Consider the following 26,898-nt stretch of genomic DNA (forward strand, 5'->3'; position numbering starts at 1 on the left):
CTGCTGAGAACAGTATTCCTAAAAGTTGTGGGCACGTGGCAGACAACAGGAAACAACACACACATGTGCCCATCCTACAAACCGAAGTGACAAATCTATCTGGCTATTAAGTATTGCATTTTTTTTACTATACTTTTCAGGAACTTGGAAGTGTGTACAGTGTCCTGGCTGCCATTTTAAATGTGGGTAACATTGAATTTTCTACAGTGGTATCTGAACATATGATTGACAAGAGCAACATTTCCAATCCAGTAGCCCTTGAGAATTGTGAGTGTTTTTTCTTGATTTAAGATCACTTTCCTTTAGTGTTTTGATAGTGAATGTATGTCTTTTATTGCAAGAGAGTTATCAGTGAAATCTGTATTCACATGGAAATTTTGCAAGAATAATTAAATGCTAAAGATAGATTAATTCCAAGCCCACCTGAATTCAACTGTAAAAAGAAAAAATTTTCCACGTTCCGCACCTTATTTGACTAACCAGTTCACTGGCATTCAGGAAACATGACTAATACTGCAGATGCCTGCAAAGGAAATCTTTGAAATTTGACGGTTATTTAAACATTTGATGGAGAACCTCATTAGCACATTGAGTAGTTTCTTTTCCAGTTTCCTTCTCAGATACTCATTACATGTGCCTGTTGAAACACATCTCACTAATTCTTTGGAAGGGATACCTTACATTATAGGCTGCCGGGAGGAGCAGAGGAAGGAAAGGGGCAAAATTCTCAAGAAAGGTGCTACTCTTTCTCAGTAATTACAGGTGGGGAGATAATGAAGTCTTCATGCTATCTTCTTTCATGTTTTCCTGCCATAGACAGAAAAATACTGTGGAACTGGGAAAGAAGCACCCCTTTCCTTGAGCAAAAGGAGGACAGCAGCGGCTTGTATGGATAGATTATAACTGAGAGGGATATTCACACCTCACAACTTACATACTCCAGACATAGTCACGTAGATTCCCTAGCATTTCTCCATAGACAGTTTGGAGAAATAGCCTCCTTGATAAAGCAGTTTAGAACCTAAAGGTCTCTGCTTTGAATCACTTACTCATTGACTGCAGTGGAAGCTAGGAAGGCTAGTGACTAAATTAAATACTGCCAGTTGTTTGGTGTGAACACCCTCATTAGTCATAGTTCAAGGCTTTGATTTGGGCCTTATTCATAATACATCGCACTTGCAGCTTTGATTGCAAAAATGCATATCAAAAATCCTTTCAAAATCTGGCTCTGAGCTATACCTGTGACCAACCTTCCTAGGTGCGTCCTTGCTGTGTATTCAGGCAGATGAACTGCAAGAGGCCCTCACCTCTCACTGTGTAGTGACTCGAGGAGAAACAATTATTCGTCCCAACACTGTGGAAAAGGCCACTGATGTCAGAGATGCCATGGCCAAAGCACTGTATGGGCGCCTCTTCAGCTGGATAGTCAATCGCATCAACACTTTACTCAAACCTGACAAACATTTAAGGTAAAAGAAGCTTTTCCAGACTAAAGAGAGAACAATATCGTCTACACTAAAGCTTTTAGTTTTCTTATCTACTTTTTCTCTGCTACCATTTTGCTTATGACACCACCATGTTAAAAAAAGGTTTTATCCTTTTCATAGTATGCAGTGAAAATACAGTAGATATGGATAGCACGGGTGTCTAGTGTTTTCCTGTTTGACCTTTACTCATTTAACCCTTTGTAAGTTACATACTAACTACTTTTTCCTTCATAGTTTTTCAGGCCCAACTTTTGACATTCATCTGTTGATTACATAGGTCAAATTCTGCTCTTATTTACACTGATGCTGTTGCTTCTGTCACTCTTGTTATGAGCGTGGTTTCATATATGTGTGAGAGTAGTTTCCAAATGCATTTACCGAGGTTAATGTCCAGCCTACCTTTACAAGGTGACATTTTAAACACAGAGACAAGAAAGATATTGGGAATGAGGATATAACACATTTTGCAAATTAATCAGAGAAGAAATGATGTGGCTTGCATTGTAGATCCTGTAGGTCAGGGCCCTCTATGGCTGATAATAGCAGTGAAAACCTGTAACGACCTCAAGAGGAATATCAGTAGTAAATAGCTTTCGTTTGCAAATCTGGATTTTCTGGATTTTTTTAATTTTTTTTTTAAACATCAGAGGGAAGCCAAGGCTGCAATCCTAAAATTTGTCTAAACTTTCAAATATTTGCTTACAGCAGAGCAGCAATAAACAGAACTTTAATCAGTAAGTGATAAGATAAATTTCATGATAGATGGGGCAGCACTGCTAGCCTGGGTGCCTCTCTCACCTGCCTGTTACAGAGCCCTTTTCAAATTGAATACTTATGCTGGTGAGGAGGCAGAAAGTTCAACCTGAAATGTTCACTATTAAAAGAAAAAAACCCAGAAGTCTGCTTTGGTTTTGTGGTAGTAAAATAATTTGTATTTGCTATTTATATGTAATTAGGTCTGAGAAGGAATGGGGCAGAGAAATTTCAGCAGTCTATTCACCAAAAATGTAATTTCCAGATAGATAAAATAGTCACCAAATTCAGATCAAAATCAACAAATAGCTTTGATCCCTCCACTGTGAAACGCTTCCATTTTTGAGATGGACTTCACAAAGAGGTTCAAGTGCTATTCATGAGTATCTTGAGGCTGTTTCTTCGTATCCAATTTCCTAAATTTTTATGAAAAAAAAAAAAAAATGGTTACAGATAGCCCGTCAAAGGGGTTTTATAGATAGAATGATTTATTTTTTTAATTTAGCTAGGAAAAGACACTAATGTCAACTTCAGTTTGATATAAAATTATATCCTCTTAATTTTTTGTTTTAGCAAATAAATACAAATATTAGAGCTTTTTTCTGGTTGCAGAAATGACCACTTATCTCTCAAAATGCCTTAGCTAAAATTTCAAACTGAAATTTTTACTAGTAGTACTTCTCTGGAACTTAATGGTAATTTAAATTCATACCACGCTCCAGTACTTAAAGTAGTTATTTAGATGTATAAAAAGTCTAGCTATTCATTCTTTTGACTTTCATGTTAAAATAAGCAGTTTTAATTGTTGTCAATAAATAATATGAAGAAATAATATTTAATGACAGCAATCTTAAATTTCAAGATGCTGGTGAGTAAAGCCTGTTTTATTACAAGAGAAATAAAAAGAACTGCATGTTGTTTCTGTACTGTGGTCAGCTTTTTACAATAGAATAATAAATAGCAAATGTTAGTTTAAAAACAAAATTGTAATCCTCTATACGCTTATCGATTGACTCGGTCATTATGTGGTTCAGTGTATCTGGTCTGCAAATAGTCATCTTTGAATTGATGTGCATTTATTGTATTTCAAACAAATATTGATTGTTATTTTAAGAGATATCTGGTTTAGCAAATATTATCCTATTTAACTGGCATACAGATTTGGCTCATTATTTCGTTTTGTGAAATAATAATGAAGCTAGTCAGTGTAAACTAAAGATACAACAATAGAAAGTTTATTCAATCTTTGCAGTGGAAACGATGATGGTTTGAACATTGGAATTCTTGATATCTTTGGCTTTGAGAATTTCAAAAAAAATTCTTTTGAACAACTCTGTATCAACATTGCCAATGAACAAATTCAGTTCTACTTCAATCAACATGTTTTTGCCTGGGAACAGGTATGTGTTCAATATTTTGATAAAGCTTTAATATTGCTGAACATATAAAACCTTGTCTCAAGAAAACTACATTGTTCCTTCCCCATAATAGGTTGTAAATTGCAGATTATTAAAAATGTTTCCTGAATATGTATTCTGTGAAGCAGTGCTTGCTATTTGCAAGTAAAATGCCTACAAAAAACACATTAAAGTTGAAATTTACAGTATCTAAGCAACATAACACAGCGATAATCGGTTTGATGCAAATGCAATGTTGTTTTCTTGAGGAATAACATAAGTGATGTAATGTATGATTCTACAGTAAAAAAATAAATGAGTGGTAACATAATTTTTGAAGTGCAGCGTTCATAACAGCTTACTAATAAGCTTAATGAACACTGAAGTTCCATATTAAAGACTGAAAATCTTGCAATTATTTTGTACTTATTCAGGAACTAGATCATCTAAGCTAAATAATGATGCATTTAATCTAAATAATTTGATGTAAAACAGAGAAAAGGAATGGAGTTGTAATTATAAAAGTTTATGAAATTGAAGAGGAGAGTGGAAAACCTCAAAAAAGGTGACCTCAACTTTGTAAATAATTCCATGAGAATTAAATTAACCATCTTAAAATCATTATTCAGTATTGCTATTTGAAGAAATAACATGTCCAGGAAAAAAAATATATTAATCTTGCTGAAGGTAGAAATATTCCAGAATTCAGTATGAGCAAAACAGTCAACATTCAAATTTTAGGTGAAATAATACTTTCTCTGTTTTACTGAAATTATTGGGTTTTATGATACATAGATGAAAATCCTCCTGAATACTGATTTTAATTATTCATAGAAAAAGAGTATTTTGTCAGTGTTAATCACTGCTTGTTTTAAGAATGAGACAGATACAAGTTTGGAATGTGTCTATGTATGCAGGTGTGTACTGCATGTGTCAGTCTAAAGGTGTATGTATCTATGTGTAAAATGGCTTTTTTTTTAATATGGATCAATGTTTTATCCTGTTTCCAGTTATTTCAGGAAATGCTGTCTTGCGGTCTTAGACCTTGTTGGTTTTTTTATAGATTTATGTGGGAGATTCTCAGTCACAAGTATTTCCTTGTCTTTAATACCATCTAAAAGTCAGAGAGAAATTAGCCTGAAAAACTATAATTACTTAGGCATCTTCTTTCCAAAGTGCATAAATTCACACAAAAAGAGCACTTGGCTACTGCTGTTTCTAACAGCTGAAAGATGGAAATAGCACAGGCCGCAGCACCATTATTTATTCCCGTCAAATCCAGGCACTGACCAGGTCCCCTGGCCTTGCATACGTCCACTTTGCTCAAATGTTCCCTAACTTGATCCTCCCCCACTGAGGGTCAGTCTTCTTTGCTCCAGACTTTCCTTCTGGTCTCGGGCACCTGGGATTATCAGTCAAGACCAAGGCAAAGAAGGCATCGAGCCTTTTCCAGCTCATCCACACCTGTTAAGCAGCAGGCCCACATTTTCCCTAGTTGCCTTTTTGCTCCTGATGGACCTGCCTTGGATTTCCTAACCCTATCCCTGTACGCCCAAATATTGTCTTAATATTCCTTCTCTTTTTTAATTAGACTTGGGTCCTGTTCAGTGTAATCTGCCTTTACTTGTTTCTAGATATCCTAATACAGAACGTTTTGGCCAGACCTATACCAGTGCAGAGGTTCGTGGTGTCACAATCTCGTAGGAATAGTTTGCTCTCCTGCACATGCCCTACTGCAGAGAGGTCAGGGTGGTTATTTTGCCGCTGAGCAAATGAGGGAAAAAATGAACTTCTGATTTTGGTGACATACGGTTTACCCATTTCTCCCTGTAGGAAATTAATATGACAATTACAGACCTTACGGAAGGGGAAGGTGATGTTTGTTTACAGAATCTCTAAGTGTGTCCATTTTACCCACTCCCACTCATTCTCTCATAGATTTCATTGACTCACACCCACATAGAAAGCACCAGGATGTGTGTGTTCAAGTGTCTGGCCAGGATCATCTGTGAGCAAGACAGAGAATAAGGGACACCAGCTAGCGAGTCTTCATCATGTCTCTTAGGTTCTTCTTGCTGAAATAGGTTTTGGACAGATCTTTTACACCCTTTAGCAATCATCAGTTGTTTCAGGGAAGTTCTTCGCCTCAGAAGATTATTTACTTCAGCCTCCATAATCTTTAGGGAAGGTCGTTATTTGGTTTTGCTTGTTCGGAATATATACATCTTTAGGCCTACAGTCTGTTTCCTTGGTGGGCTCACAGGAAAAGAAAAGGCACATGTGATGTGCTGTAACCTTGCCGTCATCCTCCTGTTGTCAGATTTAGAGGGTGTTCCACTCTCTAGCTGTCTGCGCTGTGTTTTTATGTGAGTGAGTGCCTTCTGGTCTTGATAGAAACAACAATTCCCTCAATTTTATTGCTGTGAACAAATGTTCATTCAAATCACAGGCCATACTTCTAAGGCTCTTTCTTCTGGTGCTTATACACACACTTCCATTCATATTTCATTTATACCAGTCCCAATATTCCTATTACGAGTGTCCACATCCTGCCGGTAATACCAACCAAGTAAGATGTCTACTTTAATTTACATGACACCACTACACTAGATTATATCAAACTTCATTATATTATCTTGTAGTAGTCTCCAAAGATATTACTATGGCAGTGCAGAATGAGCTACATAAAGTTCGTGCAAGTCTGGGTGTAAATCCCCCCCTTTCAGAGCCAGGAAATGACAAACATATTATTCTGCATTCCAACCCAATGGCACAGGATGATTTGCAGTATGATTCATAGTCGTTACAAGACATCACTTTTTACTTATTAATAACGTAGTTGTTCCAGTTTTACATCACACGAACAGTCTTTGAGAAAGCAGGTGGCTTCAGAATATTTTTTGTTCACCATAAGGACTCTCCTGTGTTAACACCAGTAATGTACTTTAGTTGTAAATATAGGCCCTCCCCACAGACAAATGAGAGAAAGTTATTTGCAGGGAAATAGAAAATATAATTACAAAATTTTCTGTACATGGAAAAAAAGAAATACTTTGAAAATCGTATGACTGAAATTGTTCTTGTTAATGATACGAAGTATCACCCTTGCCCTTTGCTGATGTGTCTGCCTGACTTTACATACATGTAAGGGTTTGTGTCTTTGATACTGAAAGACAGGAGTTATGTTTAGGAGAAGGCAGATGCCAGCAGTCACCAAGACCTTTGCATTGACTTTGCATTAGCCCAAGCTGACCGTCATGCTGATGGAGCTATCCTTTTGCTGGAGACCCAGGCTAGTATCTCTCCACGGCCCTGTGCAATGCCAGACAGACATGTTCGATTGCTCTATGCTACCTCAGAAATCTCTAGCACAACACTGCACTGCACCCTGTCAGTCTACCCAGGGAAGACTGTAGAATTTAATTTCTTTCATACTTCCCTCAAGAGAAGTAAAACTTATAGGTACTTTACTTCATTTCTTTCCTTCTTTTGTCCTGTTCAATTCCATACCACATGCAATTAGATTAAATTTGACATATCTAGTGGGAGGTCTTCTTTAGGAAGGCCTAAATCAGTTGATTATAGTCTAGTTCTCAATTAACCCATGTCAACCTAATAAGTCGTGATTATATAACTAGGGAAGGTGAATCATTTTTTGGCAACTTGAGCAATGAAGCCAAATAATAAATGAACTCATAAGGCTGAATTGTACTTTCAGTGTTGCAGGTGACATGGTTTTAGCATTGTCAGTGGTTTCTTTTCTGTATCTGAATCTGAAAAGTGTTCACAGTTTTGCTTTCCTCGGAAGTGTGGCCTACAAAAATATGGCCTCAGAAGTGATAGGAATAGTAGGAAGGAACAGTGATACTACCACCCAAGGCCCAGGGTGTCTGCTAGAGCAGAGTCTGTGTGCCAACTTGGAGAACTCAAGACAGAATTAAGGGAGTTTATTCTTCATTGTTGACTTAATATTCTTGCTTTTGGGCCTGAATGCAATCTCCTTTCCCTAACTTAACAGAAAGGCTGAAGTGGGGAGTATAGTTTAAGATAAAGATAGTTTACATTCCCAATAGTCAGTGGAGACAAGACATCTCTGTCTCCACTGACTGGGGAGGGAATGTGAGCTCTCAACCTAACCACTTATTTTATGTGTCTATAGTTCAGTGGAATGAATGCTGGCACAAGCTTTTTTTAGGTTAATACTAAGCAAAACACAACTTTTTCACCTTCAGTCCTGTCCTTCAAGGTGTTTCCTTTACATCTAAGGTACTGATGTAAGTTAATTCTGTTAGCTCCATGATCTGCAGGTAACATTGTCCAGCAAGACAACCTTTGCATTTCTTTCTCATTTGTGATTCTTCTGTAAAAAGTAAAAGCTATAATGTCAAATACCTAAAACGTTTTGGAAAGTGGCAAGGTTACTATCAGTTGGGAGGATGCTACTTTTTACATTAACTATATGCAATGTTTATTTTACATTCATATGACAATTTAATCTTCTACTTTAAGCTGGAAAAGGTTCATTCTGAGTAAGTCTCCGGTGTTTCCATTTACACCAAAGCGTACGCAGCAAAATGCCATTACTTTTTTTTTACTAAACATGAAGACCATTTCCTAATGCATTTAATTATTCTTTTGTTACTAAGTGAAACCAGGTTGCACAAGCTAATATTACCTAGTTTTGATCACAGAAAAGATACAATGCAATACTGAGATGAGATAGGAGCCCAAGTATTAGTGTAACTCAGTCATTCCTTTTGACATCACATCCATAGGAATACTTTCTAGTGCATTACGCTTTAGAATTTCAATGAGCAGCTGCTATTTTAAGGAGCTTTCCTGTCATAAAACATCGTGGGGGATTACAGAATCCTGTAGCCGATTCAGCTTATTAATTCAAATAAGATCTATTTCATTACAGTTTTATGATGTGCATCGTTAAGGCTTTTATCCTTGCTGCTTATATCCTAATAATATGATTGAAGACCAGCATTGCATAAGAAAATATAATATGGTATCTTATTTCTGAGCCATCTGTCACACTGGTGCCTGGAAGACTTGGTTATAAGCCGTCATCCAGGAGCCCATGGGAAGTGATGGAGTGAACTCCTTCCATATCCTACTGGGCAGACGGCAGCCTTACCAAAACTATCAGCTCTGACACTCGTTCAGTTGTCAAGGTGCAGACACAAAAGACCAAATGGTCACATATGCTGCAGGCTTGGAGGTCAGGCCTCACGCACTGGCCGGGCAGAGAGGGGAGCAGATGTTGCTGTTAGGGTGTAGTAGTACAGCTATTACGGACCTCCTTTCAGTTTCAAGAACTCTTTTATCAGCTCTCTAAACCAGTCTCTCTCACAAGCATTTGAAGTTAGAAAAAGTTAATCATTGGATAGGTTGTCTGACAGAGCTTGTTTGACGATGTCCGAGTGTCACAGAAACACTCTTCTCTGATAGATTCATCCTGAGCAATCTCTTCCCTTTTTCCCCTTGATAAGTGTACTTTTGATAATCCTAAGCAGTAACAGCTGGTTTCATGAACGTAACATCCGTGTGTTGGTACAGCCTTCATTAAGCTGCCCCTACTCCGGTGTTATCTTTGGGAGATAACACGGATTCGTTCCCTTCCTGCCACTAGCTCCTACAGGTATATAATTAACTTCTCGCCTATATCAGTGATACATTTATTACTCTCTTGTCTTGTCCTGCTATTCAGGTCATTGATCAAAATAAAAAGCAAAACTCCACCTGTCCACTGCTCCAGGGGAGACATGAATGAAGTTAATGTTATGTGTCTGAGAGGAGGAGCCCTCATGGGGCTGCAGGAGAGGTTCTTACTGCTTACACCCTTGTACAGGCATATAAACTGAGCCATAACCTAACCTTAGAGTGAAGAGTGTCCTGGGAAATTAGATCAATCTGGGTAGGGTTTAGGTATATATTCTGTGTTCTCTTTCAAAGGGATCAGCAGATTTATTAATTTGGGTCTGTATTTCCAGGACAATGACACTGATTTTATTCATTTTGCTGTTTCTCTCTGGTTTAGAGATTAAGAGGTATGAAGTCTAATAAACTGTGCTTTTCCTTGTGTATGGCAGTTAACTCCTTTTCAAAATGCTCAATATATTGCCTTCTTCACTCATTCAGTCTCAAGTGAATGACACATAAGGAGAGGTCTCTCAGGGTTAGAGGTCTTTGAACTCATTAATATTAGCCATCATTCATGTTTATGACACTCTTCTCACAATGACTTCCAGGATGGCACAACTGTGATGTTAACGCCATACATTAATGCAACACTTTTATAAAGTCCTATCCTTTGGAAGAAAGATAATTTCTGAAGTAGATCAAAAGGCTTAATTATGTCTTTTCATAGTACAGCCCGTACAGGACTGAAGGCAGCCCTAGTATATATGGGAGCGCTGTGCAGTGGATAACTGCTATTGCATTACATAATGCAGACGAAAATAATGGAGGGGTGGCAGTCCCTAGAGCATCCTTCTCTTGGTAAATCTATGGCTGTCTTCTGCCTTGCTGAAGGATTAAAGAAAGTCATTCTTGTATTCTTCAGCTATAATTTAAAATATTTTCAAGATAAAGTCATTGCAACACACTGTGGATGCAGCATTTGTTACCAAGGTTTTCTCAGTCTGGTAGGAATCCAGAGATATTTTCAGTCTTCAGGAGAAAAAAAAAAAAACACAGAAAACCCCCATGAGCTTTTCTGTTGTTTTTTAATCTTGCTGAATACCTTTCCCTAGTTCCTTAAAAGGAGTAAAAATGTTGTAATGGCCAACCTGAGACAATTTATTTAATTTTTAGAAAGTATGTGCACCATTCTTTAATTATTAGAAAGTGTGTGCACCATTCTTATCTACATAAGAACTTTTCCAGGTGTTTGAGGAGGGGGATCAAACAAGTGAGGCCTCTGTAATCTGTAGTCACTTTTGTAAATCCTGGTCACTGTACATCACATAGATCTGAGCTACGAATTGGGAATGTAAATATAGCTCTAAATGACTAAGAAATACTTTGTTTACATTGCAGACCAGGGAAGTAAATAGACACTGAGGTCTCCACCTGCAAAAACTAGACTTTATCTTCTTCAACTGTTTCTTTAATTCTTGCATATTCCTGGAAAGTATCTTACTTTACCAAATATGCCATAGGAAGCACTTACATATCCAAAGGCAAATTAAAATATATAGCCTGACAGTGCGATAGATCTCAAACGACATTTGTTCCTGCAAAACCTTGATGTCTTTAGCCCCAGGACATACTTTTTCAATGTAGTTTTAATTTGTTACAACTGACAGTTTGTAAATTATTTTCTGAAGTGGTTCTATATACATAGACAAAACATGCCTTCTGTTGTCTGTTACAGAATGAATACCTATATGAAGGTGTTGATGCAAGAGTTATAGAATATGAGGACAACAGACCCCTCTTAGATATGTTCCTGCAGAAACCAATGGGTTTATTGTCCCTGCTGGATGAGGAAAGCCGATTCCCACAAGCAACAGATCAGACACTTGTAGGTAAGTGTATGGTTTATTTCACAGTTTTGCAGGACATCTCCCTGTCAGATTTCTGTTTGGTGCATCCAGTTTAGGCTGTATGCTAGTTATGTTTTTAGTGAGCCCACATTCCAGTGTCACAGTGTGTTTGAGGAAGGCATGCATGTAGGGATGGATGTGTCTTTGAAGTTGATAGGGAGAGAAACATTAAGAGTACAAATGAACCTAAACTGCTGATCCAGGCTTTGAATTGTCCTGCCTTCAGGAATTTTTAGCTGCAGGGCTTGAAAGATAAAGATCAAACTGAGTTAAAACTCAAGATTCCTGTGCCAGGAACACTGTTTTCAAAGTTGAGTCATGTTCAGCTCTGAGATTTTTGATGAGCTGTATCTGAACAAGGATTTTTGTACTTTTTAAGGGTAATGGCTGCAAACCTGCCTCGGTGCCTTTCGGGAAATTATGCTTCCTGTTTTCTTCTACTCAGAAATTAAAACACCTAAATACCTTATAATTCAGATCCTGAATATTTCAGTGCTGCTGAGTAGTTGCAGTTAAGGTTGATTTATTTATTTCAGTGGGGTTTCTGTGCAGATAAATCCTTGTTTCATTCATTTCTGACTGTGCAAAATGTCACGTGAGAGTTTTAACCAACAGCCAATCACAAAACCTAATAACATCCAGTAACGATGCCCATGCTAAAGCAATTATATGAGCTTGCTGTCCTTCTATTCTCATACTTTTAGTCTACAGTACAGAGGCTCTCAATCAATTGGTAAATGTTTCCTCACAATTCCCCAAGGAATCCTTAGGAAGGATTACTACCTTGTTTTGTGTATGAAGATCAAAAGCTTAGAAAGGCAAACAATTTTCTGAGGTCACACAGAAAAAAATTGGTACAAAGTAAGTAACTGACACAAGAGCTCCCATATTCTCTATCCAGTGCCTTTTGTTACAGGACCATTATGGTATCTTTGTCCTTAAAAACATCAGAGTCTGTTCTGTGCCTCTGCATTGTCTGAGAAGTCAGGCAATACCCTTAGAGGGATAGAGCTTTGGAAGACAGTTATTGCACAGTAACTCCAGTAAGATAAGCAATGTGTTTCTTTTCAGAAAAATTTGAAGATAATTTGAAATCAAAATATTTTTGGAGACCTAAAAGAGTAGATCTAACCTTTGGGATTTATCATTATGCAGGAAAGGTAAGAGACCTAATGACATTAGTTGGGGATTGTGGAATGGTAGGGCTGGAAGGAAACAGAAGAGGTCAGCTGGGTTGGTCCTCAACCTTCATCTATTCAGGCCTGGCATGGAAACATTGGCAGTGCCTTACACATCAAAAGTAAATGAAAATGTTATTTTCCCTCATAAAAAAAAGCAATAGCAGGAGTGTATTTTTCCTAAATGTCACCAGGTAAATGAACTGACTGTATTATAGAAGAACCAAAACATAACAATTGTGTAATGCAACTTAGTGCTCTTCCCCTTAGTTCCTCAAAGTCTTGTGCCATGCTTGTTCCCACTGCTTCGAATCAGGATCCAGCTCCATTCTTTCAACTACCTCCTACACCCCATCAGCCTTACTTAGTTCTGTACTTTGTCATCAGCCAGGTAGACAGTGCAGGCCTTGCTTTCTGCTTCATTTGATGAGCAGCATCTTGCCCTCCTGTACAAAGTGACTTGCTGCACATGCCTTTCAAACTCAGGAGGAGTTTCTGACGCACTGCAGCAAGATGGCACTGGTCACCTGAACCTTGCCTTGTGAAAGCAGGAGCTCCCACCTCCTTTTGAGCTCTTTTAAAGGGTATGGAGTGGGCATTGCTGTCTCACGTAGGAAACTGTGTTGTGTCTGTGCAGTGCTGGAGCAGCTGGCCTGGAAAGAGGCAACGTACTGCCCATCAGCTGATGGAAGATAACTTGCCCCTTGTGTAAGACAGCCAGCTACAAAAGGCCTGCAGTAACTCCTCTGAACCTCATCTCCAGCTGTATTACCCTTTACCAGCATAGCATATCTCACCGCTGAGGAGCGGAGAGCCAGCTCTCTCTGTACCAGCCACTGAAGATGGGGATTCCACCAGTGCCCCATCAGCCCTCTCCAGTGTTCAACAAGCTTTTTTGTTAGGAAGTTTATCCTACTGTCTAACTTATGTCTCCATTGCTGTGATGTAAGTTCATTACTGCTAGTCCTGTTTACTGTGGAACTGGAGAACAATTTCCTGTTTCTTTACAAGGCTTTTTTGTAATTTAAGACTGTTACTTGGTTGTTTTCTGAGGGTTTTTTTCTAAATTAAATATGCCAGTATCTTCTACCTTTCTTCACAGGCCAGGTTTTCTTGTGGGTCCTTTACAGCATCATTGAGATAGAGCCCTGGAGGTACATTTTGAGTTAGGTACACCATTCCTGGAATTTTTAGAGAGATTTCAATTGCCAATATGCAGTTTGTGATTTTGCAGACTTCCTCTACAATTAATACAGAGATCTCTAGGAAGAGTGGTAAGTCCTGGGTCCAGTACAGCACGATATGAATGGGACAGAAAGTTTGTACAGTCATTTGGGTAATCCTGTGTGATAGGGTTGAAATCAAGTGCATTGTTAATTGTCCCTTTACACAGGTACTGGTGTAAAGGACTACAATACACTTGTCCTAGTGATAAATCCACACTGACTAAAACTAATATTAACATATCTGCATTATAGAAAATAAATCCAAGCTACTTTGGAATGATGGATTTGCTTTTAGTGATCTGCATCATAATGGTTCTCAGTATTGAGAAGTTAGAGCTTTCAGTGATCAAAAATACTGTAAGCAAGAGCAAGCCTGATGGCTGAAAAACTATTTGTGTATCTTGGTATATTAAAAGCCACATGCCAGAGTGCTTAAATTCACAATTACTTTTCAAAAGCCCAGAAGATGCATAAATGCACTTTTTAAACAGGTTCTATATAATGCAAGTGGATTTCTAGCCAAAAATAGAGATACTCTGCCAGCTGATATTGTGCTGCTACTGCGATCATCTGAAAACAATCTGACACGACAGTTGGTAACCCATCCTCTTACAAAAACAGGTATTGCTCTTGCGGTAATATTTTTATTCTTCTCTAGCCTTCGTGATGACCACTGCTAGGTTTCATATGACCATTTGTTGATGACATTATACGCTTTGTGGCTTAACTTTCCAACCCTAGAATCTATACAGAATGGAGCCCCAGCCATCTCAAGCTGCAGGGGAGGGATTGGTCTGGTCAAGTGCCAAGGAAGTGGTAGAGGCTTCTTTCAGGGTCCTCTCTTCAGGGTAGGGGAGCAAGACAGGGAGTGGAGTGCATCCCTTTGGTTGAGGACTGAACAGAAAGGATCAGGTAAGTCACTGGCCTTTTTTGGACAGGGCATATATAAATTGCCTGTTTTGTCTCAGTGCAATTTTTCTCTAAAGTAGCAGAGAACCAAGGCTGGGGCTCCTAACATCTGCTGCAAAGAGTGAGGAGACACTCCTCTGTTTCCCCGGTCTTTTAAGTCCTTTACAATAGGTAATTGGTGGGGTCCTAGTAGTGAGCCCTTCCTCAGGGTCTTCATAAGTTGGGGTAAAGAAATATGACTGGCTCTACAGAAATTACTCCTAAGTTGCACCTTAGTTGAACCAGGTCCTTGCACAGTGTCCTACCTGCTATTTTAGGATGATGGGTAAGTCACCCTACAAACAGTTTGCTATCGTGTTGTATTACTCCCTGTGTGATGGCATTGATGCCATACAGTAAGTACTTTACTTTCTTGTACAACTACATGGGAGATGTAGTACAACAGAAAAGCTAAATGGGAAGAGCCTAATGGAAGTTTCTCTAAAATGTTATCATAGCTTACAGAAACCGAGGTTTTGGCAAGGTTCCTATTCTTCACAAAGGGAGCTTTGCTGGTGGAATGCAAAATTTGGTCTTGAAGGTCTATTTTAAGTCACTTTTCTGGGGAAAACACTGAGCTCAATGTCCTTGCCTGAACTTTTTCACTTGTTGATATCTGCTAAGATGCTAAACTATAATTTCTGTAGAGCCAAAGTCAGTGCCCAAATGGTCTCAAGAACGGATCCCAAGTCTTATGTAATGTTTTGCAAGATAACTCTGAAGGTTGTTTTAATTGTCTTGTTAAATATTGTGAAACACTGTGTGTAGTCTTTTGAAACTGACCCAAACCATCCAGCTATAGCCAACTAAAAGTTAGATTTCTGATCTAAGTTATTCATCTAGAACAGTGGAAATGTAGAGGTTTACCCAGAGTCCAACCCATCTTGACTATCATCTCAGGTGTTTCTCTTAGGATGACATAAATCTCCTCTGAAGGTGCCTCTCTCCACTGAGTACTGGGGTGATCCTGTAGACACCTCACTTTCAGATAGCTAAAGTTAGGTGTCAGTAATCATCTCTCTTTCCTTCCCACTCTGTGATATTCAGCTAAGCACAAGGGAGGTTTAGTATTTGATATCATCACATAATATATGACGCATTAGCTTGGCATGCTGTGTATTTTGCAGCTGTTTATCCAGCTCTTGTCCACCTCTTACTGATAGTAGCTAAGCACAGAGAGATTACAGGCTCTCCCAGTGGAAAGTGAGATTCCAGAGGTGTTATGTTATTAGCAGAAGCAATGGCAGCATGCAGCAATGGTTGGGGTTTATCAACATAGCATGACATAATGGAAAGCTCAGCAAAATTTTCATTATTCCTTTAGAAGACCACTGTCTGTGTAAACCACTCCAATGCGCCTAGTCCTTCAAGTCATCATAATAAAGGTATTACTGGATTGAGAATTCCAAGGTTAGTGTCTTAAGACTAGGTCTATGCTAGTAAACCAAACAGGGCCACTGAACAGTAGCTCAAGCACTCCCACAGGATTGCCCATTCTGATTAATTGTTAGCATGCCTCCCTGGGACAGTTTTGGACCATGTCAGCTAGCATTCTCCCAGATACCCGGCACACTTCAAGAGAAAGCACAGGCCAGTGATGGTTTCCAACAAGCTCCGTGGAAAGATAACATTTTTACCAGGAGGTTAAAAGAGTAGTGAAGTGTAGAGTTTAGCTGTATAGATTTGAGTCATGCCATGTCACTTGCCCTCAGGGCCAAAGAAGGGTGCTAGCACCTTTTTTTTTTTGACTAATATATATGTAGCCTTAGAACTAGAATAGTACAATAACATCCTTAGGGTAAAAACACATGGATGCTCTAAGATGTATCTTTCTTACCTTCTGCAGCAGTCTGTTTATTTTTTTTGCTCTAGTAGGTGGCATAAGTGCTGAAGGAGGAAAATTCAGCCCATGTTCCATCTTCATGCAACTTCTTCAGAGCTTGTTCCCTCCCAAGGGTGAAAGGGGAAATGAGGACATACTCCGAAAATGTCAATGACGTTTATAATTATATGATTACACTGGGGACATGAATAAGGTGGTTCAGCATAGTTTTTAGTTTAGACGAGATGGAAGCATTTTGGTAGGTTGCTTTCTTTCATCTTCCCATAGGTAACCTGGCACACACTAAAAGCAAAACTACAATCAGTTACCAAATGTGGACCCCCCAGAAATCAATCAGTCATACAAAGGTAAGAAGACTGATTCCGTGATTCTGCATTGAACCCTAATTTAAACTAGAAAGGCAATACTATTATTGGTACTAAAAGTAAGCAAGTAACCCCTTCCTTGGTTTTTCTCCCTCTCCTATTTTCTTTTCTGTTTAGCTGGATATCTTTGTGTTGTGCAATTCATATTCCTTCCGTGAGGTAAAAACCTAACATTTCCCTTCTTTCTGGCTATAGTTTTGTAACAACTTCAGGGGAAAAAAAATATTGTTTCCTAGCTGTATTGTAGCAAAAAGAGAAATTAAAATATTGGTGTGGAGTGTAGTCAAGTTCCTTAGAGAACTACCAAAGTAACAGTGATAATGAAATAACAGACAGGACCTCAGACATTGTCAGGTTATTTGTGGCAATTATTTAGATGCTGCATTATCAAATCGTGTCCTCTGTGTGTGAACGTTTGTGTACTGTGTAGCAGAGTAATGTTACGTACTTGTGTAACAGATTTGTGCTAGTGATCATGCTGTAACTTTTTCTGGTTAGAATACATTTTTTAAAATTAATTATGTTCTCTGAGGGGTGCTTTGTTGTGGAGTTGGAATGGGCACTACAGGCTCAACAGAGATAAAAGGTGTCATTTTCCTTCTTCATCTTTATAGAGTGAAGCAGGAGATACCGGACATCATCCAAGAGAGACAACCAGCATGAAAACACAGACAGTCGCTTCTTATTTTAGAGTAAGATATCAGATCTTTCAATTAATTTTTCTAGAGTAGAATGAATGTTTATTCTTTCACCTTTTGAAATGCACCTGTTAACTTAGAGTCAACAGTGGTCCATTTAGAGTTTGTGAACTGCACATATGATGCAGCGGTCTGTGCAGTACAAAGATCTAGAGGAGATTGTGATGTTTCATCTTTAATTGTACTTGATTACACAGCCACCTTTCTGTCATGATGATGTATGATGATCGATATTGATTTTTCACTTGCTTGTTTTTCCACCAAGGGAGATAAGGGGAGGTTGGACATTAGTGGTGTAGCATTTCTTTAAGAGTTTAAGAAGCAAGAGGGCAAAGTTAATTTGAAGCATGAGCTCCAGAGAAAGATCTTGATGGTCATTGCTCAGAGGCTGTCCTGAGTCCACCCTTGTGGCTCCTTCAGCAGTGCTCTTGACCTTCCCAAGCACTGGCTGTGCTGCAAGTCCTGCAATAGAAAATAGCTGTGAAGAGCATTCTTTCCTCCAAAGTGGTGCACAGAGTTGATTCACTTGGACTCAGCTCTAAATTTCCAACTCTTATTTAGTCATCTCTCCCAGCAAAAACATAAAGATGGTAGAGGTGATCTACCCTTTATTCCCTTAAGAGTTCGTTTACCTCTATGACACAGAACAGTAAGGAGCAAGATCACTGTTTATTAGATAAAATTGCACAGCTTTGTGGACTGCAAAGGATAATTTCAGCCTAGGTATCATGGTGGTCCAAAGCTGCATGGTGTTTTAAAGTTCCAGATGGAAAAATTTATTGAATCTCATTCAAACCTAATGTCTGTGATTCAGTGCATTACCAGCACATCTAGCATCAGAGGCTGCAAATGAGTTAATTATATTTACACTTTTCTGTTACTATTTTGTGTAGTGGAAATCCCTGCTCCGATCATGCTAGCTAATGCTCTTAAATGAAGATTCAGCTTCAGCCCCACTGTTTTACTCATATGCAGAAATCTATGGGTGACTGAGAAAAGCATCTGTCACCTCAGACTGAGTGGAAAAAAAAATTATCCATTAGCCTGTCATACTTGTTTGTCTTCGATTGGCACACTAGTGATGAAGCTAATTAAGCACTTTGCTGCACGGTGCAGCGTCTGTCCAGAATGGAATTGCACATTTTAATAGGAAACATATGGTTTTTGACGTCCTACACTAGTTTCATGTATCCAACCTACTGCTGAACTGTATTACCTCCTGGCTGCCTCTTTCTGTCGAGTCACGTTGAATCTTGAGGAATGAGCCTCTTCATTTGTGTTTTAATAAGATCCTCCCATGAAGTAATTTTACTAAGCACCAGTCAAGGTTCTTTACAGCCTGGTTCACCTCAGTCGGCATGGGAAGCTACAAACTGCATCCCCTCTGCTAGCCTGGTACCCTGGTGAGGTGGGAAAAGTGCAACTTTGCAACTGTGATTTTGTGTACTTCTAGTTTTGCCCTACTCAAAAGTTTCCTCTTGGCAGGGCAGCTATAGTATCACCATCAGCCTATACAATGAACAGGACATGCTAGATCAGAGCAGTTTAAGCAGCCCCTCTTCTGGGGTAGCCTCTGTTTCCTCCAGTCTAAGGAAGGGATGGCAATATTTACTGGCTCGCTGCTCTTCCACTTCCCATCTGTAGACGGATGATTTACTGTCTGGGTGAATAAGGATCTTCAAATAGGTGACAACAGGAGAAAGAAAAAGTGGGCTGTAATTACCTAACAAGGCTCCAGGAGAAGCAAATAAGTGTAAGGAGAATTTCTACGATATGTTAGACATCATGGCAGTTGGTGAGAATGTTCTGGGTGGAATTTGGTACATCCATTTGGAATCAGTGTTTCTCTAAAGTAGTATATGCTAGTAACTTAGATATCTTATCAAAGCTAGAATTGTTGTTGGGTCATTTACTTCATCTACCATTAAAGTGCCAGCTTACTGAAATGTAATTGGGTTTGGACACGATTCTGATCATATGAAATAAAATTTCAGCTACATGTGGACCTATACACAAGTTTTATAAATATCCTGGTGGCAGATATCTTGTTACTTTCTTGCAGTATTCTCTGATGGATTTGTTATCCAAAATGGTCGTCGGCCAGCCTCATTTTGTTAGGTGCATCAAGCCAAACAACGACCGGCAGGCAAACAAGTTTGATAAAGAAAAAGTGTTGGTTCAGCTGCGTTACACGGGAATTCTGGAGACAGCAAGAATTCGAAGACAGGGTTATTCACACCGTATACTGTTCGCTAACTTCATAAAACGGTAACAATGATGTGAAGAAGCTCTTTTCCCTCCTATCATTGCTGCCCAGTGTTTGCTAAACGTCAGCAGTGTCTTTGGCATGGTCTTTAAAGAAAAAATACAAAGACATTTCCTGTGGCAAAGATTACAGACTGGATGACAAAGAGTAGTTCAGGCACAAGATTAGTCACCTTTTTTGGATTGGTAGGGGAAGATGATGCATCTCAGGATAATTGTTTCAGGCTCCCTGCGCATTTGGGTAAAAATTATCTTGCGTATAATCTGCAAGTTTTCTTCAAAGACCCGAGATTTAGAAATGTATTGCTTCAAATTAAAGCTGAGAATTTTGAGCATAGCATCCAAGGAGCACCACAGTTTCTTTAGCTCCTGACGTTCAAGCAAGCATTTGCTTGTACAGGGCGAATGATAATTTGGTATTGCTAATCTAGGGCTGAGAAATTAATTAAGTGCACAGTTTTGTTTAAAATACAATTTCTAAGTATTATTCACTTGTTAAAAAGAAGAGTAATGAACTTACTATGATTTCGTAATGCCTTTAATTATCTCTTCTTCCTCCACACCAAAAAATTAATCCTGAGCATTTAATCCGTAGTTCTCTCTTACAAATAAAGACACTGAGTATTTGCCTCAATCGGAACTGAGATTTGTGGAATGGAGATCAAAACTGGGAAGAAGCAAGCAACACCCATTCAGACAGAAGCACTTAAAAGTAATAGTGCACTAGAAACAGAGAGCTAGCAGCAGAGTGCTGCAGGTGCATGAGGAGAGAGAGGAAGGACAAAGTGATGTGTTTATAGCACTGTTTCTGGAAAGATAATCCCGTAACTATTACTGTTTTGGAGGAGTGCAGCATCTCTGCACCAAGTTATCACTGCACCAAGATGTGCTGTGGCTTTTGGTCACTGTTTTTTATTCAAAATTTTACTATTCAGGTAAAGGAGAAGAAAGCAGTGTATAACAGGGTAGGTCTCCAGAGACTGTGCCCCTGATTGCAGTGAGGCTATGATCCTCAGACAAAAGGGGATTTTTATTAAGTATCTGTCATCTCCTTGTCTTTTTTTTTTTTTTCGGCCATTGAGAGTTACAGGTAGACCTGGGGTAGTGGCAAAATTATTTTGTTCAAATAAAAATAAGCCAATTCATTGTGTAGTAAAAAAAAAAAAAAAAGGAGTTGCAGGAATTGGTGATAATGCAGGAATCAAATTACCGCTTTTTTATTATTCCATGAGGAAATTGTCACTGTTATTTAAAGCCAGTGCAACCCAAGCTTTGTGTATAAAGGCTGAATAACAAGAAAAAAAGCAGAATGTACTGTCAGGAAGCACACATAATTAATGTAATTTTCCTGAATTAAAAAAAACCAAGATAGTTATGATTCATTTGTTATGGAGCACTTTGGAAAGTCCTGGAACACACAAAAACTTTCCTACCCAGCAGCTGAGCTGGTGCATTACAGGTAGTTTTTATGCATGAGCATCCTGACCTCTTTTCCTAGTCAGAATTAATTCTGAGTAATGAGTTTGCCAGATTAAATGCTTACATATGATATGTCATAATGGCACATTTATGTTCCAGAAGTATCTGCAAAGCTGAATCCAAGGAGGTAACAAGAGCTGGGATGTATCTCACATCATGTTAACTATCTCAAAGATAGATGGCCTAGCACATGAGAGAAGATACGAAATTTTTATGACATTTCTAGATATGAAAGAAGCTAATTTAGGCAGAGAAACTTTAAAAATATTTTTATTTTGCCACTGAAATTACTTTCACAGAATGCAGAGAGACAGAGCAGCAAAGAACTGATGCACAATTCTGCTTGGGTTGCACACTTTTTAAAAGCCTTCTGGTGTCGATACAGAATTAAACAACCCTCCAGGGTGTGCAATATGTCACTCACCCACTTTTGATTGAGTTTGTCAGTACTGCATATAAATCACAGCAATCTTTCGTATGCTGTTTTGGTTTTTTCAGTGCTATGTTTTCTTTCATGCAACTACTTTTATTATTTAAATGAATGGTTTAAATGTATTTGCATCTGTTGCTCGCTATTAATGAAATAAAAAATCATGTATTTGTCTTTAGGTATTACCTCATCTGTTACAAAACAAATGATGATCCTCCAGTCAGCCCAGAAACCTGTGCTGCCATCTTGGAAAAAGCCCGCCTTGACAACTGGGTTCTTGGAAAAACTAAAGTAATTTTTTTATATACTGTATCTGCATTATTGCAGCATGTCATTGTTAACGTATTAAGCAAATTTTTTTCTCACCTATTTGGTTGGGGTAGCTCTTGGTCTCTATTGGTTTAAAAAAAACACCCTTTGCTGGGTACTGTTCCCTGATACCTGGCTGAAATCCTGACCCTGTAAAGTGTTAAAATTCTGATCAGCTTTAGTGAGGCCACAGTGCAAAGCAGTACAACAACACTGCTTGCATTTTCTTTCAAAAAGTGTGGTAGTAAGGTTCCCAGTGAGTTTAGTCCAAGACACTTCTTCCCTGGAGCAATCAGACTCACAAAGGGAGAGGAAGAGGAAGAGGTTTTGGCTTTCCAGCCTGAGGCCTCTGTGGCAGATTTTGCTGGGAGGGGTGGGGGGAGATAGCAGGATGATCCCATATATATCAAGTGCAGGGAAGACTTTATTGTAAGAGAAACACATGTCTGCTCCCATACTCTTCTTTTGGTTCCAGTTCAGTAGTCATCTCAGTGTGCCAGAGAGGGACACCCACCCACCCCCCAACTGACAGACCTCAGGAGGTCTGCCAGAGAAAAGAAGCGTCAGACAAGTACTGCACCAAGTCTCTCTATTTGCTAACGTAGCAGACGTGCCCAGGAAGGATATGGAGAGAGAGAGAGAGAGAGGTGGATCCTAAACTATTTGAAATCACCTCAGTGTAGAAGAAACAACTGTTCTTCTGAGACATCTTCGTGGATAGGTGGGACAGAAGCCATGAAATTACCTCCTCCTCAACCTTCATTTCCCCCTGCTGTCTTAGTGAGGCTAATGGACAGGATGCAGCCAAAGGAAGCATACCTTGAGATGTGAGATCTATAGCTTACTTTTACTTTAATTAGGTTTAACCTGCATCTGTACCGTCAAGTGATCAAAGATCGGGGGAATTGAGCAAAATAAGCATAATTATTGTCTTAATTGCACAAGCTCTTTCTACACTTTTTATTTTATCCTAATGTACACCAGAAGTGTGTTTGTATCCCTTGTGCTGGACTAGTTTTTCAGGGGTTATATGAGCTTCATGCTTGATAAAAGCACTTTACTAAATAAACAATGCCTTAGGTTTAAAATTGGAAAGCAGAGAGGTTGAAGGTTCCAGATTTGGATCACATTTAGGTAACATATATCAGATCTGTCAGGTTAGCAAAACTGTCAGCCTCGTAGTTTTGAAAACAGATTTATACTTCAGTTACAGACTGAAGTTTTGCACTGGGCCTTTAAAACATCTTCCCATGAAAGCATGAATAAGCAGGGACTGACAAAAGATGTTGAAGGGCAGAGTAAGGTAAACTAACACCCCAAACAATGAAAATGCTATCTTTAACAAGAACGATCCTTTAGGTACTACAGCTAAAGAGTCTGTTCATCATTTGAAACCAGCTTGTAACTCTTGATGTTAAATGGATTGAGTGAATACAGGACCCAGGAGGGTAACTGAAACTTTTGCTTGTCTGCCTACTTTTTTTAAGGTATTCCTCAAATACTATCACGTGGAACAGCTAAATTTAATGCGGAAGGAGACAGTCGACATGATTATTTTGATTCAGGCTTGTGTCAGAGGGTGGCTGGGTTCAAGGAGATACAAAAAGATAAAGGAACAAAGGGAACAAAGTGCTATTAAAATACAGTCAGGTAATAGCTTTAAAACATTTAACATTTTGCTTAAAGCTAGTGCAAGTGTACAGTTGATAGATGGATGTGCGTGCTGGATGTGGATTTTGCTGTTCTCCTGCTGTTACATTTGACAAAATATCTTATACTTGGTGATATCTGTTCTTATGAAGAAAAACTTCTTTTAACCAGGTCATGACAACCTCTTTACTGAAGTTATGTTTATCAATGTTACATTTAAAAGGCAATTTTAAAGATGGAAGGACGTGATTGCACAGATGATACTGTTATTAATAATATTCTGGCATGCTCTGACAAGGTTGTATAATATAATAATGAAAATAAAATGTATTAACCATCCTAGATAATAAGACCAATTACACTGTTGATGGAGACATCAACTGAAATTTTTAATACATTTCAAACATCATCGTATTTTACATTCTGATTCTCTTGTGCTCTGTATTGATTCATAATAACTTTACTCACCAGAAAACATAGGGATTTTGTAGATTTACTGCTTGTGCTTGTTCGCCTTTTTTTTTGAAAGATAAAGCCTGCAAAATATTTATGAATATTTTAATAAGGGTCTGTAATTCCTTCCAGACTTTTTTTCTTTTTTGTGTACCTAGTGGATTATTTAATTTTTGACATCTCTTTTCAGCTTACAGGGGGTTTGTTGCTCGTAAAGAATACACAAATGCAAAACGTAATAAAAAAGTGGAAGAATCTATTACTAGACTTCAAGCAAGTAAGAATTGTTTGCTTTTGTGGCTTTTAATGTGCTGTCCATATGCAATATGTTGATCCAGATTCTTTGCTATTACCTAGCTACACTGATTGACTGTGCTCATTTACACATTCTGAGGTATCATTTATCTATTATATATCTATATACAGTGGTTGAAACGAGTCAATGTATTCTGTTACCTGTACCTCAAAGCGGCTTAGAGGCACTTTCTGCAGCTGTGAAGTGGGCTGGTTAAATGCCATAGCAAGCTTTTCACTCCTAGTCTGATATGTCTAAGTATTACAGCTGGTATTGTTGAAGCTCCATATGACCCTGTCTGCATATAACGTGTGTGTGCATGCTCTTCTAATTAGCAATAGGTTTTGTTACATATCAGTAATAGTTATGTTTGAGAAGATTGCAACCTGTAATTTCACTCATGTCTCCGATTCTTTTTTTGCCATCGCTGAATCCAACCTAGCAAAATATTCCTTCTCTTCTGCAGCAATAATCACCTTAGGCTCAGATGTATGCTATGTGACATCCCTTTTTCCGCCCTATATTTCTGTCTTCCCCCATCCTTGCAGAGATGTCCCTGAGCCAGATGTATTCTGGACAGCTCTGAAACCAGCAGCAGTACAACTAGAGGCACAGGTCTGAAAACAGCTGGCATAAATCTGCACAGCACTTTCAGTAATTACAAAGGTGGTAACCCCAAATATAAACTAGTGCTGCCAATACCCAGGCTATCTCGATTTAAACTACCTCAGATATGCCTTCATGACTATATACCAACACCAGTGGTGCTTTTACATCATTGTCTGATGCATCTGTTAATTGCACTGAGACAATGTTAGTGTGTACTGAAGAGCACTTTGCTGCAGTTGGTACAACTTCATCAGTGTAGAAAGCAATCTAAAACCAGAGTAAAATCCAGTGATGTGCCAAAAATAATTACACATCTGAAAGTTGTCGATTATATTAGGATATTTAGCAAATGCAAAAGTATGAATTTACCATTTTGCTCTGTTTCTTCATCTCCCCAATATTTCTTCTTGTCCACGTTCTCTGTCCTGTGTGCAGTTTCATTTCAACTTTTTTCAATGCACAAGAAACCAGAACAAAATGGAAGTCCATTTTTACTTAGCTCTCTGGTTTTTTTCCCCCATTTATTTCTAAAGCAATAAAAAACTCCTTTACCAGTTTGAAAACAAAGCTTAGACAGGTACTATCTCATAACAGAGTTCTCAGGAAACTTCAAAGATAAACCAGAATAAGTCCAAAAAGACCAGACTTAGCTTATATTGGCATGTCCATTGACATGTAACTTGATTTATTTCAAAGTAACTCCTGTCGAGTTGCTTTTGTATGAAAATGGAATGAGGATTGGCTCAGAAGTCCAAGAAATTCTAGAAGTATTCCAAGTGCTTTACAATTTGCACTTTTCTAAGGCCCTGTCAGACTGCAGTATAAAAGCCAATTGTGCCACTTCTAATAATTATTTGGGTTCCTTTACCCTATATCCAATTATCAAGACGTAATTTATGTCCCTTTTATAGAATGCTTCTTACACTGAACAACTGCATCTAGTGGAGCCCAAGTTGGTCTAAATTATGAGTTGGGAATGCTAAAGCAAATAAAACCTATCACCAAGTTATATGAATGTGTTAGAATAGACTGCTTATGCTCCCTTCCCATTCTTCAGTGAGCTTGACCTTTCCCTCTGCTGCAAAGCACTCAGCAGAGTTGGAGTAAGAGCTCCCATATCTACCATCTCCTCAGGGTATTTAAATCACCTGACCTCTATCCCCATAGTCTTGATACTGCATTTGGAATTAGAGTTCAACAGAAATATTTTGACAAAACACTATGTTCTTTTCATTCTGCCAGGGATTAGTGGATTTGCGCTGAATCCCTGGAGTTGCAGACTTGTCCAAATCACAGCACTGTGGAGACTGTGCCAGTTCCCGTTAGGAAATCATTTGCAAGTTCAGGAATTTTAGAAGCAGCATTCTGAATGCAATTCACTTTCTGATTAAGACACTTCAGTGTAGATGTCTAAAAGTGACCTAGGTGTCTAAACTCCTCTTATAGTCAGCAGAGCCTAGAGTTTGATTCATTTTATTCAAAACTACCAAATGCTCAGTTCATTTGCCCCCATATTGGTATCTAGTGTCATTTTAGATACCGTAGGTTATCTTGCCTGGTCTCCAGCTTAATTTCATGTGGTATACCCAACTTTCTCCAGAAAGTCCCATCTGTCTTGTTCTTTCTGCCTGCTCAATGTAGATGCCTTGGCTATTCTGGAGCACTTCAGATGGCACTAGATACCTATGTGCCGGCAACTGCATTAAGCCCCCAGTGACAAGTCAGCACCTACATGTCTCAGGGAAGATGCATGTTTGAGTCCTTACTCATCATGGTTCAGACCAGAAGCTTGAACTTGTGCCTCCTACAAAGCACAAGCAGTGAGTACCCTTGCCACAGTGCAGCTGGTTACTGTGGAGCTTAGCACATCCTTCATGCTGAGCTTTTTCATTTTGAATAATGAGTCTTTGCAAAAGGAGCATGAGCTAAGTCTTATGTAACTGCTGGGCTATAAAAT

At 38.7% G+C, this 26,898-nt stretch overlaps 1 protein-coding gene across 9 annotated transcripts in view; it reads left to right on the top strand.

The window, feature by feature from the left end:
- MYO3A (myosin IIIA) overlaps window positions 1-26,898 on the top strand; it is a 146,014-nt gene that overhangs the window by 97,178 nt on the left and 21,938 nt on the right. For 6 of the 9 annotated variants that reach the window (XM_049798246.1, XM_049798245.1, XM_049798242.1 and 3 more), the window contains exons 17-29: window positions 141-267; window positions 1,259-1,469; window positions 3,493-3,640; window positions 11,022-11,175; window positions 12,265-12,353; window positions 14,089-14,218; window positions 16,656-16,735; window positions 16,871-16,912; window positions 17,368-17,445; window positions 19,514-19,719; window positions 21,805-21,916; window positions 23,422-23,584; window positions 24,228-24,314. In XM_049798246.1, the coding sequence (XP_049654203.1) occupies window positions 141-267; window positions 1,259-1,469; window positions 3,493-3,640; window positions 11,022-11,175; window positions 12,265-12,353; window positions 14,089-14,218; window positions 16,656-16,735; window positions 16,871-16,912; window positions 17,368-17,445; window positions 19,514-19,719; window positions 21,805-21,916; window positions 23,422-23,584; window positions 24,228-24,314 (1,627 nt within the window). Of the gene's footprint in view, window positions 1-140; window positions 268-1,258; window positions 1,470-3,492; window positions 3,641-11,021; window positions 11,176-12,264; window positions 12,354-14,088; window positions 14,219-16,655; window positions 16,736-16,870; window positions 16,913-17,367; window positions 17,446-19,513; window positions 19,720-21,804; window positions 21,917-23,421; window positions 23,585-24,227; window positions 24,315-26,898 lie in introns of those variants that run through there. The other 3 variants (XM_049798247.1, XR_007505795.1, XM_049798248.1) reach the window with 3 other exon arrangements.

The sequence above is a fragment of the Accipiter gentilis genome, chromosome 4 (assembly GCF_929443795.1).
Source record: "Accipiter gentilis chromosome 4, bAccGen1.1, whole genome shotgun sequence".
Classification (NCBI taxonomy): Eukaryota; Metazoa; Chordata; class Aves; order Accipitriformes; family Accipitridae; genus Astur; species Astur gentilis.